We start from the raw sequence: 13587 nt of genomic DNA on the forward strand, positions 1-13587 counted from the left end.
GCGAGACCGGTGGGAAGTAGGCCCGTAATGGCGGCCGCCACGTGGAGTGAGAGAAGCCCCCGGGGTCCGGAGCGGGCGGAACGTGGCGACTACTGAAGCGGAGGTAGGCGGGCCTGAGCCCTAACAGAAGGGAAGCGGTCGGGACCGCAACAATGTATGATCTTACGTATGTTTAAACTTGCTCACAATTATGTTGTTCCATCAATGTATTGCCCTTGTACAAGGTTTCTGCTTGGAGTTTCCTGCTCGGAGCACTACCCCGTGGACTTTCCATTGTACTACTATTGCATTTTTTCATTGGATTACCATTGTACTTTCATTGTTTCTCTTTTTTGAAGTGTTGCTGCTGTATCTCTGACATGTTGCTCAATGGTCTCTGATTCACTTCTGATCTAATTCCGCTGTATTTCTGATCCACAGGAATTACAAGTGATACGTTTTCTGCCTTACCTCTGATCTAGCTCTGACATGTATCAGACATAGATTTGGCATAAGCTCTACGTATGATGAAATTTGTAACATATCCTAGAACTGGGGGAGGGGAGGGAATAAGGGGGAGGGAACGGGGAGGAGGGGAAGGGTTGTAACAAAGATGAACACTCCTGATTGTTTTGCTCTGTTTTGATCTGTTCTTTATATTCAAAGTCTCTGTTCTCACTAATCGAATGTCATACTTGTTTGACCATATGTATACCCTGCTATTGGTGGCTTTGTTGCCTCTTCCTGTTTCCTTTGTTATTGTTTAAAAAACTCAATAAATACAGTTTTAAAAAAAAAATCATCCATTGTACCTGAAGACTGGAGGGTGGCCACTGTAACCCCAATATTTAAAAAGGGATCCTGGGATGATCTGGGAAATTATAGACCAGTGAGCCTGACTTCAGTGCCGGGAAAATTAGTGGAAACTATTCTAAAGATCAAAATCACAGAGCATATAGAAAGACATGGTTTGATGGAAAACAGTCAACATGGATTTACCCAAGGGAAGTCTTGCCTCACAAATCTGCTTCACTGTTTTGAAGGGGTTAATAAACATGTGGATAAAGGTGAACCGGTAGATGTAGTGTATTTGGATTTTCAGAAGGCGTTTAACAAAGTCCCTCATGAGAGGCTTCTAGAAAAACTAAAAAGTCATGGGAAAGGAGGCAATGTCCTTTAGTGGATTACAAACTGGTTATAAGACAGGAAACAGAGTAAGATTAAATGGTCAATTTTCTTACCGGGAAAGGGTAAAAAGTGGAGTGCCTCAGGGATCTGTACTTGGATCGGTGCTTTTCAATATATTTATAAATCGTCTGGAAAGGAATACTACGAGTGAGGTTATCAAATTTCCAGATGATACAAAATTATTCAAAGCAGCTGAATCACAAGCGGACTGTGATACATTGCAGGAGGACCTTGCAAGACTGGAAGATTGGGCATCTAAATGGCAAATTAAATTTAATGTGGACAAGTGCAAGATGTTGCATATAGGGAAAAATAACTCTTGCTGTAGTCACACAATGTTAGGTTCCATATTAGGAGCTTCCACCCAGGAATAAGATCTAGGCATCATAGTGGATAATACTTTGAAATCATCAGCTCAATGTGCTGCGGCAGTTAAAAAATGCAAACAGAATGTTAGGAATTATTAAGAAGAGAATGGTTAACAAAACAGAAAATATCATAATGCCTCTGTATCGCTCCATGGTAAGACCACACTTTGAATACTATGTACAATTCAGGTCGCCGAATCTAAAAAAAAAATATAGTTGCGATGGAGAAGGTACGAGAAGGGTGACTAAAATGTTAAAAGGGATGGAACAGCTCCCATATGAGGAAAGGCTGAAGAGGTTAGGGCTGTTCAGCTTGGAGAAGAGACTGCTGAGAGGGGATAAGATAGAGGTCTTTAAAATAATGAGAGGTCTTGAACGAGTAGATGTGAATCGGTTCTTTACACTTTCGGATAATAGAAGGACTAGGGGACACTCCATGAAGTTAGCAAGTAGAACATTTAAGACTAATCTAAGAAAATTATTTTTCACTCAATGCACAATTAAGCTCTGGAATTTGTTGACAGAGGATGTGGTTAGTGCAGTTAGTGTAGCTGTGTTTAAAAAAGGTTTGGATAAGTTCTTGGAGGAGAAGTCCATTAATTGCTATTAATCAAGTTGATTTAGGGAATGGCCTCTGCTATTATTGGCATCAGTAGCATGGGATTTTCTTAGTGTTTGGGTACTTGCTAGGTTCTTGTGGCCTGGTTTGGCCTCTGTTGGAAAATGGATGCTGGGCTTGATGGACCCTTGGTCTGACCCAGCATGGCAATTTTTATGTTCTTATGGGAGAGAAGCAGTGCGGCAAATTTTACAGCCTTTATCTTTGGTAAGACTTACTATATTTTCCCTCAAAACGATTTGGGAGGCAATTAGGACTCTAAATTACAATATATCTGTCCAAATTAATCCAGTTGTTCATCATATAAATGAATTAGATACCCAGGTAGGGATTCTGGAAACAGCAAACTTTTAAAAGAAATAAATGCCTCCCTTAAACTTAATGTGGCAGTCATACTGCTTTGTAACAAAATATGTTTATAGAAAATCAATATTTTTCATCTCAGCTGGAGCAGCTCGAAAACCAACTTAGAGGGAAATACCTTTGGTTTATTAATTTTCTTAAGGATGCTGGACTATCTAAGAACATAAGAACATGCCATACTGGGTCAGACCAAGGGTCTATCAAGCCCAGCATCCTGTTTCCAACAGCAGCCAATCCAGGCCATAAGAATCTGACAAGTATCCAAAAACTAAGTCTATTCCCTGCTACTGTTGCTAGTAATAGCAGTGGTTATTTTCTAAGTCAACTTAATTAATAGCAGGTAATGGACTTCTCCTCTAAGAACTTATCCAATCCTTTTTTTAAATACAGCTACACTAACCGCACTAACCCATCCTCTGGCAACAAATTCCAGAGTTTAATTGTGCGTTGAGTGAAAAAGAACTTTCTCCGATTAGTTTTAAATGTGCCATATGCTAACTTAATGGAGTGCCCCCTAGTCTTCCTATTATCCGAAAGAGTAAATAACTGATTCACATTAACCCGTTCTAGACCTCTCATGATTTTAAACACCTCTATCATATCCCCCCTCAGCCATCTCTTCTCCAAACTGAAAAGTCCTAACCTCTTTAGTCTTTCCTCATAGGGGAGCTGTTCCATTCCCTTTATCATTTTGGTCGCCCTTCTCTGTACCTTCTCCATCGCAACTATATCTTTATTGAGATGCGGCGACCAGAATTGTACACAGTATTCAAGGTGCAGTCTCACCATGGAGCGATACAGTGGCATTATGACATTTTCCGTTTTATTCACCATTCCCTTTCTAATAATTCCCAACATTCTGTTTGCTTTTTTGACTGCCGCAGCACACTGAACCGACGATTTCAATGTGTTATCCACTATGACGCCTAGATCTCTTTCTTGGGTGGTAGCTCCTAATATGGAACCTAACATTGTGTAACTATAGCATGGGTTATTTTTCACTATATGCATCACCTTGCACTTGTCCACATTAAATTTCATCTGCCATTTGGATGCCCAATTTTCCAGTCTCACAAGGTCTTCCTGCAATTTATCACAATCTGCTTGTGATTTAACTACTCTGAACAATTTTGTATCATCTGCAAATTTGATTACCTGACTTGTCATATTTCTTTCCAGATCATTTATAAATATATTGAAAAATACGGGTCCCAATACAGATCCCTTAGGCACCCCACTGCCCACTCCCTTCCACTGAGAAAATTGTCCATTTAATCCTATTCTCTGTTTCCTGTCTTTTAGCCAGTTTGTAATTCACGAAAGGACATCGCCACCTATCCCATGACTTTTTACTTTTCCTAGATGCCTCTCAAGAGGGACTTTGTCAAACGCCTTCTGAAAATCCAAATATACTACATCTACCGGTTCACCTTTATCTACATGTTTATTAACTCCTTAAGGATATGCTGAGAAAATACTTCATAGATGTTTAAAAAAAAAACTGAACAAACTTTGCCTATTACCTCAAGGGTTTATTATTTACCCCCTTAAAAAAAAAAGTCTATCAAATGATAAGAACATGCAGGCCTTGTCTCCAATTAGACCACTGGATCTGAACTTGACCTCAATTCTTGAATCTTCTGAGGGTGAAGTGGCTACATCAGCTAGTTTATTCGCTGTTTTCCTTTTAGAATCAGATCGAGTTCTAAAATTGTTCTTTCCTCATCATATGGAACTATTTTAGAACTTTAAAGTTTGCGTTTATCCTGACATTTCCAGACAAATCCAGAAGAGAAAGATATTTTTGTTATTAAGACCTCGGGTTTTGGAATTAGGTGCCTTTTTTGTTCTCAAGTTTCTATGTAAATGCCTTATAAAATATCAGAGCATTTCATATGTTTTCTTTCATTGCTCACAGTTTATTTCTTTTTTTGAGTGATAAATCTCCCCAATCAGTGGATTCTTCCCCCTTATTAGCCAGGAATGCTTTAGAACACCAATCATGATCTGTACTAGCTATTTAATATTCCCCCATTACTAGTTTGTTTCCTTATGTTAGGACTGAAATTTCTATTACATTTTTCTTTCCTACAGTAACGTTAGGATCCTCTTTATTGAGGACTAAGAATGTAATGAGTAAGAACAAATGTTTTTTTCTTTTTTCCTCTATATTAATGTATACCTTCATTATGTATTTTTACTGTCTCACTGTTTACTGATTCAGTTTACTCTTGATATATTTATTTGAAAATGAATAAATACATTTTTTTTTAAAAAGATACCTCATCAGCATGCTCATGCCAAACGATAAGGGGGTAATTTTCAAAAGGAGTTACACATGTAAATGTAACTACTATTGTAGCAATTTTCAAAAGCCATTTACTGGAGTAAAGTGCACTTACACAAGTAAATCCTATGGACAATTCAATGGCATATATTATAGCAATTTTCAAAAGCCCACTTACTCAAGTAAAGTGCATTTACTCGAGTAAAACCCTGTTTTACTCGAGTAAATGCTTTTTAAAATCAGGCCCTAAGTGCATATATTCTCAGAACTGTACAGCACTGACTGTCAATATAGATAGACTTGGCACTCTTATTCAGTATATATTGTCTCTTTAATGTTACTTTGTTTTTTGGTTTATTTGATAGCCTTTGATTTGGATAAATTTTTATTAATTGATTTTTCCATGTCATTTTGATTAGAGTTTTGTTATATATTAATGATTTAATAAAATAAAATATTTTTGTATTCAAAAAGTTGTTCAGTTTTTAGTATGGCTTTGTAATTTGTGGGCGTTTAATAGCTATACATTTTTTGAGACTATTTAGTTATTTCATATAAATAAATAGCTGCAGTTTTGCAGGGGCTCAGGTACTAATCATATGCTCCATAACATGAGATGCTATTCATATTTTTCCACTAATTCACTGCATTTGAAAATAATAATCTCTCAAATATTCCCACCAAATGTAGGCCTGGATTTATCAAAATGCTCTAAATATTGTATGCGATAGGCAAAGGGGCGTGTTTTATGGTAATAGGCAGTTTATCGCAAAGTGCACTATCTTAGCGCTTCGTATAGGTATTAGAGCAAACTGCGATAACTGTTTTGCATTTTGCGATAAGTGCCAGACTTGTTGTATACCCTACATCAACCACTGGGGGGACCATTTTAAGCTGCTGGAGATCCAGCCTAGCTAAGAGGGCCCTTCTACAACCACTGGGGGGGGAAGAGAGAGAGAGAGAGAGCAAGCCTAGCTGTAGTGCCCTCATACTAGGTAGGTATTTATATCTCTATATGAGGCCTACCTAGTCACTCGAGGTGAGGTTTAGGTATTAGTGTAGCGGTTAGGGCCACTTTGACACTCAAAGTGAGACGTTCGAACAGAACAGTGCTCTCTTGTGAAGATTTGATGACCTTCGGAGTGAGGAAACTCACTCCGAAGATTTGTGCAGTATTCTCTCAACCTAGCTTGATGGACTCTCTACCTGGGTAACATGAAGCTAGGTTGAGAGAACATTGCACAAATCTCATCTTCGGGTGAGTTTCCTCTCTCCGAAGGTCATCAAATCTTCACAAGTGAGCACTGTTCTGTTCGTACATCTCACTTTGAATGTCAAAGTGGCCCTTAACCCCTACACTAATACCCCTACCTAAACCTCACCTCAAGTGACTAGGTAGGCCTCATATAGAGGTATAAATACCTACCTAGTATGAGGGCATTATGGCTAGTCTCTCTCTTGTTCCCTCTCCCTCCCCCTCCCTCACATGGCTTTACGCAAATGAAAAAGGTGAAGTTAAAATATGCATTAAAGCCGTGCGATATGGCCACAAATCCCGCCCCATTTGCTTCGCACTATGCGTTATGGCGTTTTCGCCTGCATTAAAGGCATTTTTTTCATGTGAAAACGCCTTAACGTATGCGAAAACGCCATATAGCACTGATAAATGACCCCCGTAGTTAGAAGTAACATTCAGTTTTGTTGATCACATTTTTAAAATTTGTTTAAAGATTACTGAAGAAAAATGCGTAGGTGCATACAAAATGCAAAGAATAAATAATGTATACTTACAAAATAACTTCATGCAAGAAAACAATATTTGGATGTGGACCCAGTCGCCTCAGTGCTTGTATTTCTCGCAAATTATTCACTTGATCAACGCTGTCATGTGGCAACAAAAAAATATAATGTTATAAACAGTAAATAAAAGGGAAATTACTATTTACCTGATAATTTCCTTTTCTTTAATGAGGATGGGTGGATCCAGAACCAGTGGGTTATGCACCTCTCCCAGCAGATGGAGATGGAGCAAAACTGACATCACAGTATATATACCCCTGCAAAGATATCAGCCTGCCAGTATTCTCTGCAAAAGCCAACTGTGGACAAACTAACAAAAACTTGATTATTAAACGATAACCACTCAAGCAATCAGCTAAGAGGAAACATTGAGCTCAGACAATGAGTGTAATAAACTAGTCTAGGGACTGGATTGATACTTACCAGTAATCCCTGGAACACGCAGCCACACAGGAGGATAATAGTACAAACATCCAGCAGCTGAGGGTGGGAAGGTGGATTCAGCTATCCTTATTAAATAAAAGGAAATTATCAGGTAAGTAGTAATTTCTCCTTTCTTAACATTTGGATAGGTGGCTCCAGAACCAGTGGAATTTACTAAAGCTACTCCCAAACAGGGTGAGAGGCTGCCAGCGGTCTGATCAATACTGCATGTACGAAGGCTGCATCCTCCCGGGTCTGCACATCCAGGAGTAATGCCTGAAAAATGTATGTAAGGATGACCATGTCGCAGCTTGGCAAATCTCAATGGGAGACAGCAGTCTAATCTCTGCCCATGACATTGCCTGAGCTCTAGTGGAATCAGCCCTAACATGACTAGGCAACAGCTGCTCAGCATCCACATATGAAGCCATGACTACCTCCTTAAGCCAGCAGACTATTATAGCTTGCAACACCGGCTCACCTTGTTTACTCCCACCATGGAGTATAAACAGCCAATCTGTCTTCCTGAAAGGCTCAGAAACCTCTAAATACCTCAAGATATGGCTCTTGACATCCAAGGACCGTAACAGGCGATATTCTCCACATCTCTCTCCCTGTCCAGAGTCAGCAGGGAAATTGATTGATTCAAGTGAAAATCCGAGACCAACGTTGGCAAAAAAGATAGAACAGTAAGCAACTGTATCGTCTCTGGAGTCACTCACAGAAATGGTTCCCGGCAAGACGATGCCTGCAGTTTGAAGACTCTACACGCAGAACAAATTGCCATAAGAAACACTGTTTTCAATGCAAGTAACCACAAGAAAAGGCTGTGCAAAGGTTGAAAGGTGGGACCCACCAGGAAATCCAAAACCAGATTAAGACTCCACAAGGGTACTGGTAACCACAGGGGAGGACGAAGATGCTTCACCCCTTTCAAGAAACAAGCCACATCTGGATGAGCTGACAAGGGTCTACCATTCACCCGACCTCAGAAACAGGCAAGAGTCTCCACCTGTACTTTCAATGAATTAAGGGCCAACCCTTTTCACAATCCATCCTGCACAAATTCCAAAATGAGCGGGACCTTAACTGAATGAGGGAGAATACCTCTATCCTCAAACCAAGCCTCAAACACTCGCTAAACCCACACATAGGCTAAGGAAGTGGAGAACTTTCTCGCTCGTAGCAAGGTGGCAATCGCCGAAGTGGAATATCCCTGTTTCAGCATCCGAGCCTTTTCATGAGCCATACTGTAAGACAAAATTGAGTCAGATCTTCGTGAAGAGCAGGCCCCTGCCATAGCATATCCCTGTGAACTGGTAATTTGATAGGAGTGTCTACCAGGAACCTTCGCAAATCTGTATACCACGGCCTCCTGGGCCAATGTGGTGCCACCAGAAGCACCATCCCCGTGTGACTCTTGATCCTCTGATTCACTCAGTCCAACATGGGCAACAGTAGAAAGGCATATAGGAGCTTGCTCACCGGCCATTCCTGCATGAGGGCATTGATGCCCAAGGGCTTTTGATCTTTCCTGCGATTGAAGAAGTGAGGAACCTTCGCATTGTTAGATGTCACCAGCAGGTCTAGAAATGGTAGGCCCCAGCAGTCCACTATGAGCTGGTATGCCTTGTTTGACAATTCCCATTCTCCTGGGTCCAGACTCTGTCTACTGAGAAAATCGGCTCTTACATTGTCTTTTCCTGCAATATAGGAAGCTGAGTTGGGCTATTTCCTGCAACACTAGCTGGCTCTTGGTTCCTCCCTGGCGATTGATATAAGCCACTTCATTGCACTGTCTTACATTATTCAGATCGCTCAACCCTGCAATCAGTCAACGAATCATAAGCAAGCTAACTGAATGGCCTGGGTTTCAAGCGGATTGATGCTCCAGAGAGACTCTTCTATACTCCAGTGCTCTTGTGCCATCAACTCCTGACAGTGGGACCCCCAACCCAGGAAGCTCGTATCTGTTGTGATACTAGCCAATCTGGTAATTGTGGGGAAACCCCTTCCTTAGATGGTCCACTTGCAACCATCACTGCAGCTGTATGCTGATCTCCAACAGCAGGTGAAGCCGTATTGAATAGTCTTGAGACCATGGACTCCAAAGAGCCAGCAGAGTGTGCTGAAGAGGGCACATATGCACCTTTGCAATCAGAACCACCTCTAGGTGGACGCCATCAAACATAACCATCTCTTATCACCTCCAGAACCCACTGGTCTGACATGATCTCGACTCACCTCTGATAAAAAAAATAGATAGGTGACCCCTATCTCCTGTTCCCTGGGGGTGGGTCGGCACACCTTCATTGAGAGGCTTGGGGGGGGGGGCATCATTACCCGAGCCAATGCCCCTTCTGGCCTGCATGGGACGAAAGGACTGAGACCTACCTAAAGGCCGAGTCCTTTGGGAAGCTGCTCTTCTGTAGGATGGAAAGCATCTGAAATCTCTGGCACAACCTCTAGTGCTGAAGAAGCACATCATCTGCTTCTTATCCTCTGGTAACCAAGTAACCTGGGCCTCACCCCACTTATTGGCTACTTTTTCCAGCTCACACCCAAACAAGAATGATTCCTTAAAGGGCAATTTCATAAGATTAAACTTTTAAATTGTATCAGTTGACCAATTCCTGAGCCAATAGCTGAAGCATCCCTCTGGCTGAAGTGCGGACCAGGTCACAGCCCGAATCCGCCAAAAAGGTGGCTGCCGGTTTCATCACTGCTCTGGAATTCACGCCAGATTCATCAACCTCCTGAGAGAGGCACCAGGGAGCAACAAGAAGCTATGGCAAATTAATTGCCATCGCTTCAAAGGCCTGCTTAAGGATGGCCTCAATTCTTCTATCTTATGCATCCTTCAATGCCGCTCCTCCTTCTATGGGGATAGTTGTCCGCTTGGTGAAGGCACACACAAATGCATTCACTTTCGGAAAACGGAATTGCTGTGTCGTAGCTGGATCCAGGGGGCACAGTCATTCCAAGGTTCATCCCCCTTTAAAAGTAGCTTCCAGGGCACCCCATTCAAGATCAATTCTTGAATAGCCTCCATAATAAGGAAGGAACATGATGCTTTACACAAAGAAATCAAAATGGCTCAGACATGGAATCAGCCCCGGGTACCCCCAGCATCTTCAATGTCTGGGAAATCAGAACCGGTAACTCATCTCTATGAAAGAAATGCAACATAGTTCTATACGGCTCCAGCCCCAGAGGAATTTCCCCATCCGCCAGGGAATAAGGATCGGCTTCAACATCTGTGCCATCCAGGTCCCTATCAGCATGATCTGCAGCAGGTCTAGATTTACTCCAGTGCTTACACGCAACAGCAGGCGGGCAGGAATCTGCAGCTTGCAATCCTGAATTGTGAAGACTGACCGGGGCCAACGACTGCACCTGAAGAAAAGACTGCAGCCTTTGAAAAATTTCCATCCAAGAAAAGGCAGAGGGGTCCATGCCTAAACCAAGGGGTGCCGAGCCTGCGCCCACTAAACTACCTTCCCCCGCTGAAGAACCAATTAGGGGAGCCCCAATTCTAGGCAAAACCTCTGGCAACTCTTTTTCTATTCCCGGGTCATGCTGGGAAGGACCAGGCTTAGCAAAATCAGACGGAGACAAGTCTCCCTGAGCCGCCAAACAATGCAGACACAAGTTAGAGGGAACACCAGGCTCAGATGCCCAAATATGGTAAGCAGCAGAAAGGGTAAGATGCTTAGGCTTCTTTACTATCGGCGTCATAGTCTCTTAACAGCATGCTCTAAACAGGCGTCTGAGAAGTGTGCGCCCAGCTATGCTTTCAATAGGCACTTGTAAAAATTAGGCACTCAAAAATTAGGCACCCCAAAATTAGGTGTCTAATGTACTATTCAGATAGGCGCCCAACTGGAGCACCCTGAAGCGCACCACTTTGCATCCAAATAGGCGCCCTTATGCATACAACTAAGGGCCCAGATAGGCGTCCTTATGCACCCAATTGAGCGCCCAGCTAGGTGTATAACTAGATGCACAGCAGGGCATGCAAACGCAAACCGATATACCAGAAGAGGGCAGCCTTACATGCAGAGAAAAGGCACGTGAACGTCGCTGCGACCTCCCACACAACGAAAAAGCTAAGCCTGAGAACAAGGCCTAGCCCAGAAGGTTGTTCAACCCACCAAGTAGCCTGAGTCCCTCAAGCTCCCCCAGAGGCGGGAACAGACGTCAGATCAGTGCGCCGAGTATGGAGACTGGAGGAGAGAGGAATCCCTAAATTCAACTCCCCCTCATATTTAAATTTTTTTTTTTAATACTCTTTACCTGAGAGTTGGTCTCCAGCTGTAGGGGGAGAGAGCATATGCCTTCACCACCCTGCTTGGCATCCTGCATCCACTTGCCTTTCAACTGTTTTGTTTTGGTTTTTTTCACAGCTAAGTCCACACCAGCAAAAACTAGCTACCAGACCAAAGCACTCATCTGAAGGAAAAATTGGAAGAAATCACCTTAGGAAACTCAACTGAGGAAGGGACCATAAGGTATCACCACAGGACAGCAGGGCAATAAACGTCTTTCTTCTTTTCTCCTTCTATAAAAAAAAACTTTTAAGGCAATCCCCATTAGGGAGATGCACATCCACCATCTGCTGGAGATGGAGAATACTGGCGGGCTGAGGTCAGCTTTGCTCAGTCTCCATCTCCTAGTAGAGGTGCATAATCCACTGGTTCTGGATCCACCTAGTCGAATGCTAAAAAAGCAATTTTAAATAACGGCGCTGAGAAAGACTAAAATTGTAATTATACAGTCTTTGCTAGTATTTTAATTAAGATCACACCTCTGCAACCAGTCATTGACTTAATCACAATTTATCCATAATCCCACCCAGATCAAACTAAACAACTCTGAAAAATCAGGAAACACACAATAAAGTCCCCAAGCCTATTGCAGCTGATTTTTGGATATTCTTTTAGGCTTAACTAGAATTGCACTCCAATAAAACCTGACCAATGGTCTGGATTTGCCAACATGTATACTAGGCCTAATCATAGGGCGGCAAAAATCAGGGGGGCAGCAGGCCATCTGAAGATTTGCTGCCACCCAGCTGTCCTGAATCTGCTTCAGTCCCTCCCAGTGCAGAGAACAGGAGTGGAGGGGTAAGGCTGGAAGGGATAAAGTAAAGAAGCTGCTCTAGCACCTTCTATTCTGTTCTGTGCAAGGAACAGGAGGAGAGAGGTAAGCCCAGAGCACACAGTAGGGAGCAAAGAAAAGTCATTCTGCTCCCTAATCCAGTCTCTGTCCTCTTGTCATTCAGAGACTTGAAGGGAGGAAATAAGCTTGGAGCAGACAGAGCAAAGAAAGCTGTGTCTCAGATCTTCTGCTCTATTGTCCCTTGCCCAGGAGGGAGAGGGGTGTGACATTATCAAAAGTGTCTAGGGGCAGCAAAATCCTAAATTAGTCACTGCCAGCAAGTATATAATTAAACAAACATTTCAGACTAATTTACTGAAATTCAAATAGTTTTACCAGATGGGCACCAGATCACCAAGCTCAAGATGAGTCAATGTAGTTTTCTTTAAAGGGATTTGCAGTCCTTGTCTTCTTGAGAAATCAAGACTGCAAATCCTAAAATACAATGAAGAAAATAAAAACAAAAGAAAGTATAATTGAATGTACAAGCCACAGATTTCAGCTGCTATGCAGCCTCCCCTCCACCAGGTGACCTCGGAGAGCATACTCTCCAGGCTAGCCAAGCTCCTCCCTCCTTCTTGCACCACACTGACTCCAGCCCTATATTACCCTGCCTTGTCAGTCCCATGATGCTTAGGCATCGCGTCTCTCTTGGCTCCCTGCCTTAGCTGCCTTTGCCTTGCGGCCTATCCTCGTCTTGCCTCATGGTCTACAGGCCTTCTGACCTTGCCTTGCCTTGTTTCCCCTGACTTCACCCAGATAGGAGCCATAACACCACATTAATGAAATATTTCACAAATACATACAGAGGGTAATTTTGTAATAGCCTGCATAAATGTGTTGGCAAAGATATACATATATGTGTAAGCTTACCCATATATCAAGTGGAAAATGTTATAACAAGTCATTTCAGTTGGTAAAGCACCATTTAATAGAGGGTAATTTTCAAGGATTTTCTACAGGTAAAATGGTTGGATGTCATCACCAAGGCATAATGGCCAATTTATACCTGCTCAACAATCAATTATTCACGCCGAAAAAAACAATTAAAAAGACTGTCAACTTCTGTATATAAGCTATAAAACAATGTCCTGCTTATTGACTACAACAAACATGAATTCTAGAGCAACATTACTAAAGTATGTTTAATTAATCACTAGACAGCTATATTTAGCAGAGTTCCTTATCTGTAACAGGTGTTCTCAGAGGACAGCAGGATGTCAGTCCTCACACATGGGTGACAGATAAAGCCCAGCACGGAAAATTTATGTCAAAGTTTCTAGAACTTTGACTGAGCCTCATTGAGCATGCTCAGCATGCATTATAAAATGTGTCCACAAGAGATCCCCTTCAGTCTAATAGATTTCAAGAATAAAATAACACAGGAGAAGAAACCCATG

General features: G+C 42.2%; 1 protein-coding gene across 2 annotated transcripts in view; it reads right to left on the reverse strand.

The window, feature by feature from the left end:
• Positions 1-13587, reverse strand: part of MOK (MOK protein kinase) — a 161075-nt gene that overhangs the window by 97738 nt on the left and 49750 nt on the right. For both annotated transcript variants that reach the window (XM_029597967.1, XM_029597966.1), the window contains exon 3: positions 6596-6685. In XM_029597967.1, coding sequence (XP_029453827.1) covers positions 6596-6685 — 90 coding nt within the window. The remainder of the gene's footprint in view (positions 1-6595; positions 6686-13587) is intronic.

This window comes from Rhinatrema bivittatum, chromosome 4 (assembly GCF_901001135.1).
Source record: "Rhinatrema bivittatum chromosome 4, aRhiBiv1.1, whole genome shotgun sequence".
Taxonomy (NCBI): domain Eukaryota; kingdom Metazoa; phylum Chordata; class Amphibia; order Gymnophiona; family Rhinatrematidae; genus Rhinatrema; species Rhinatrema bivittatum.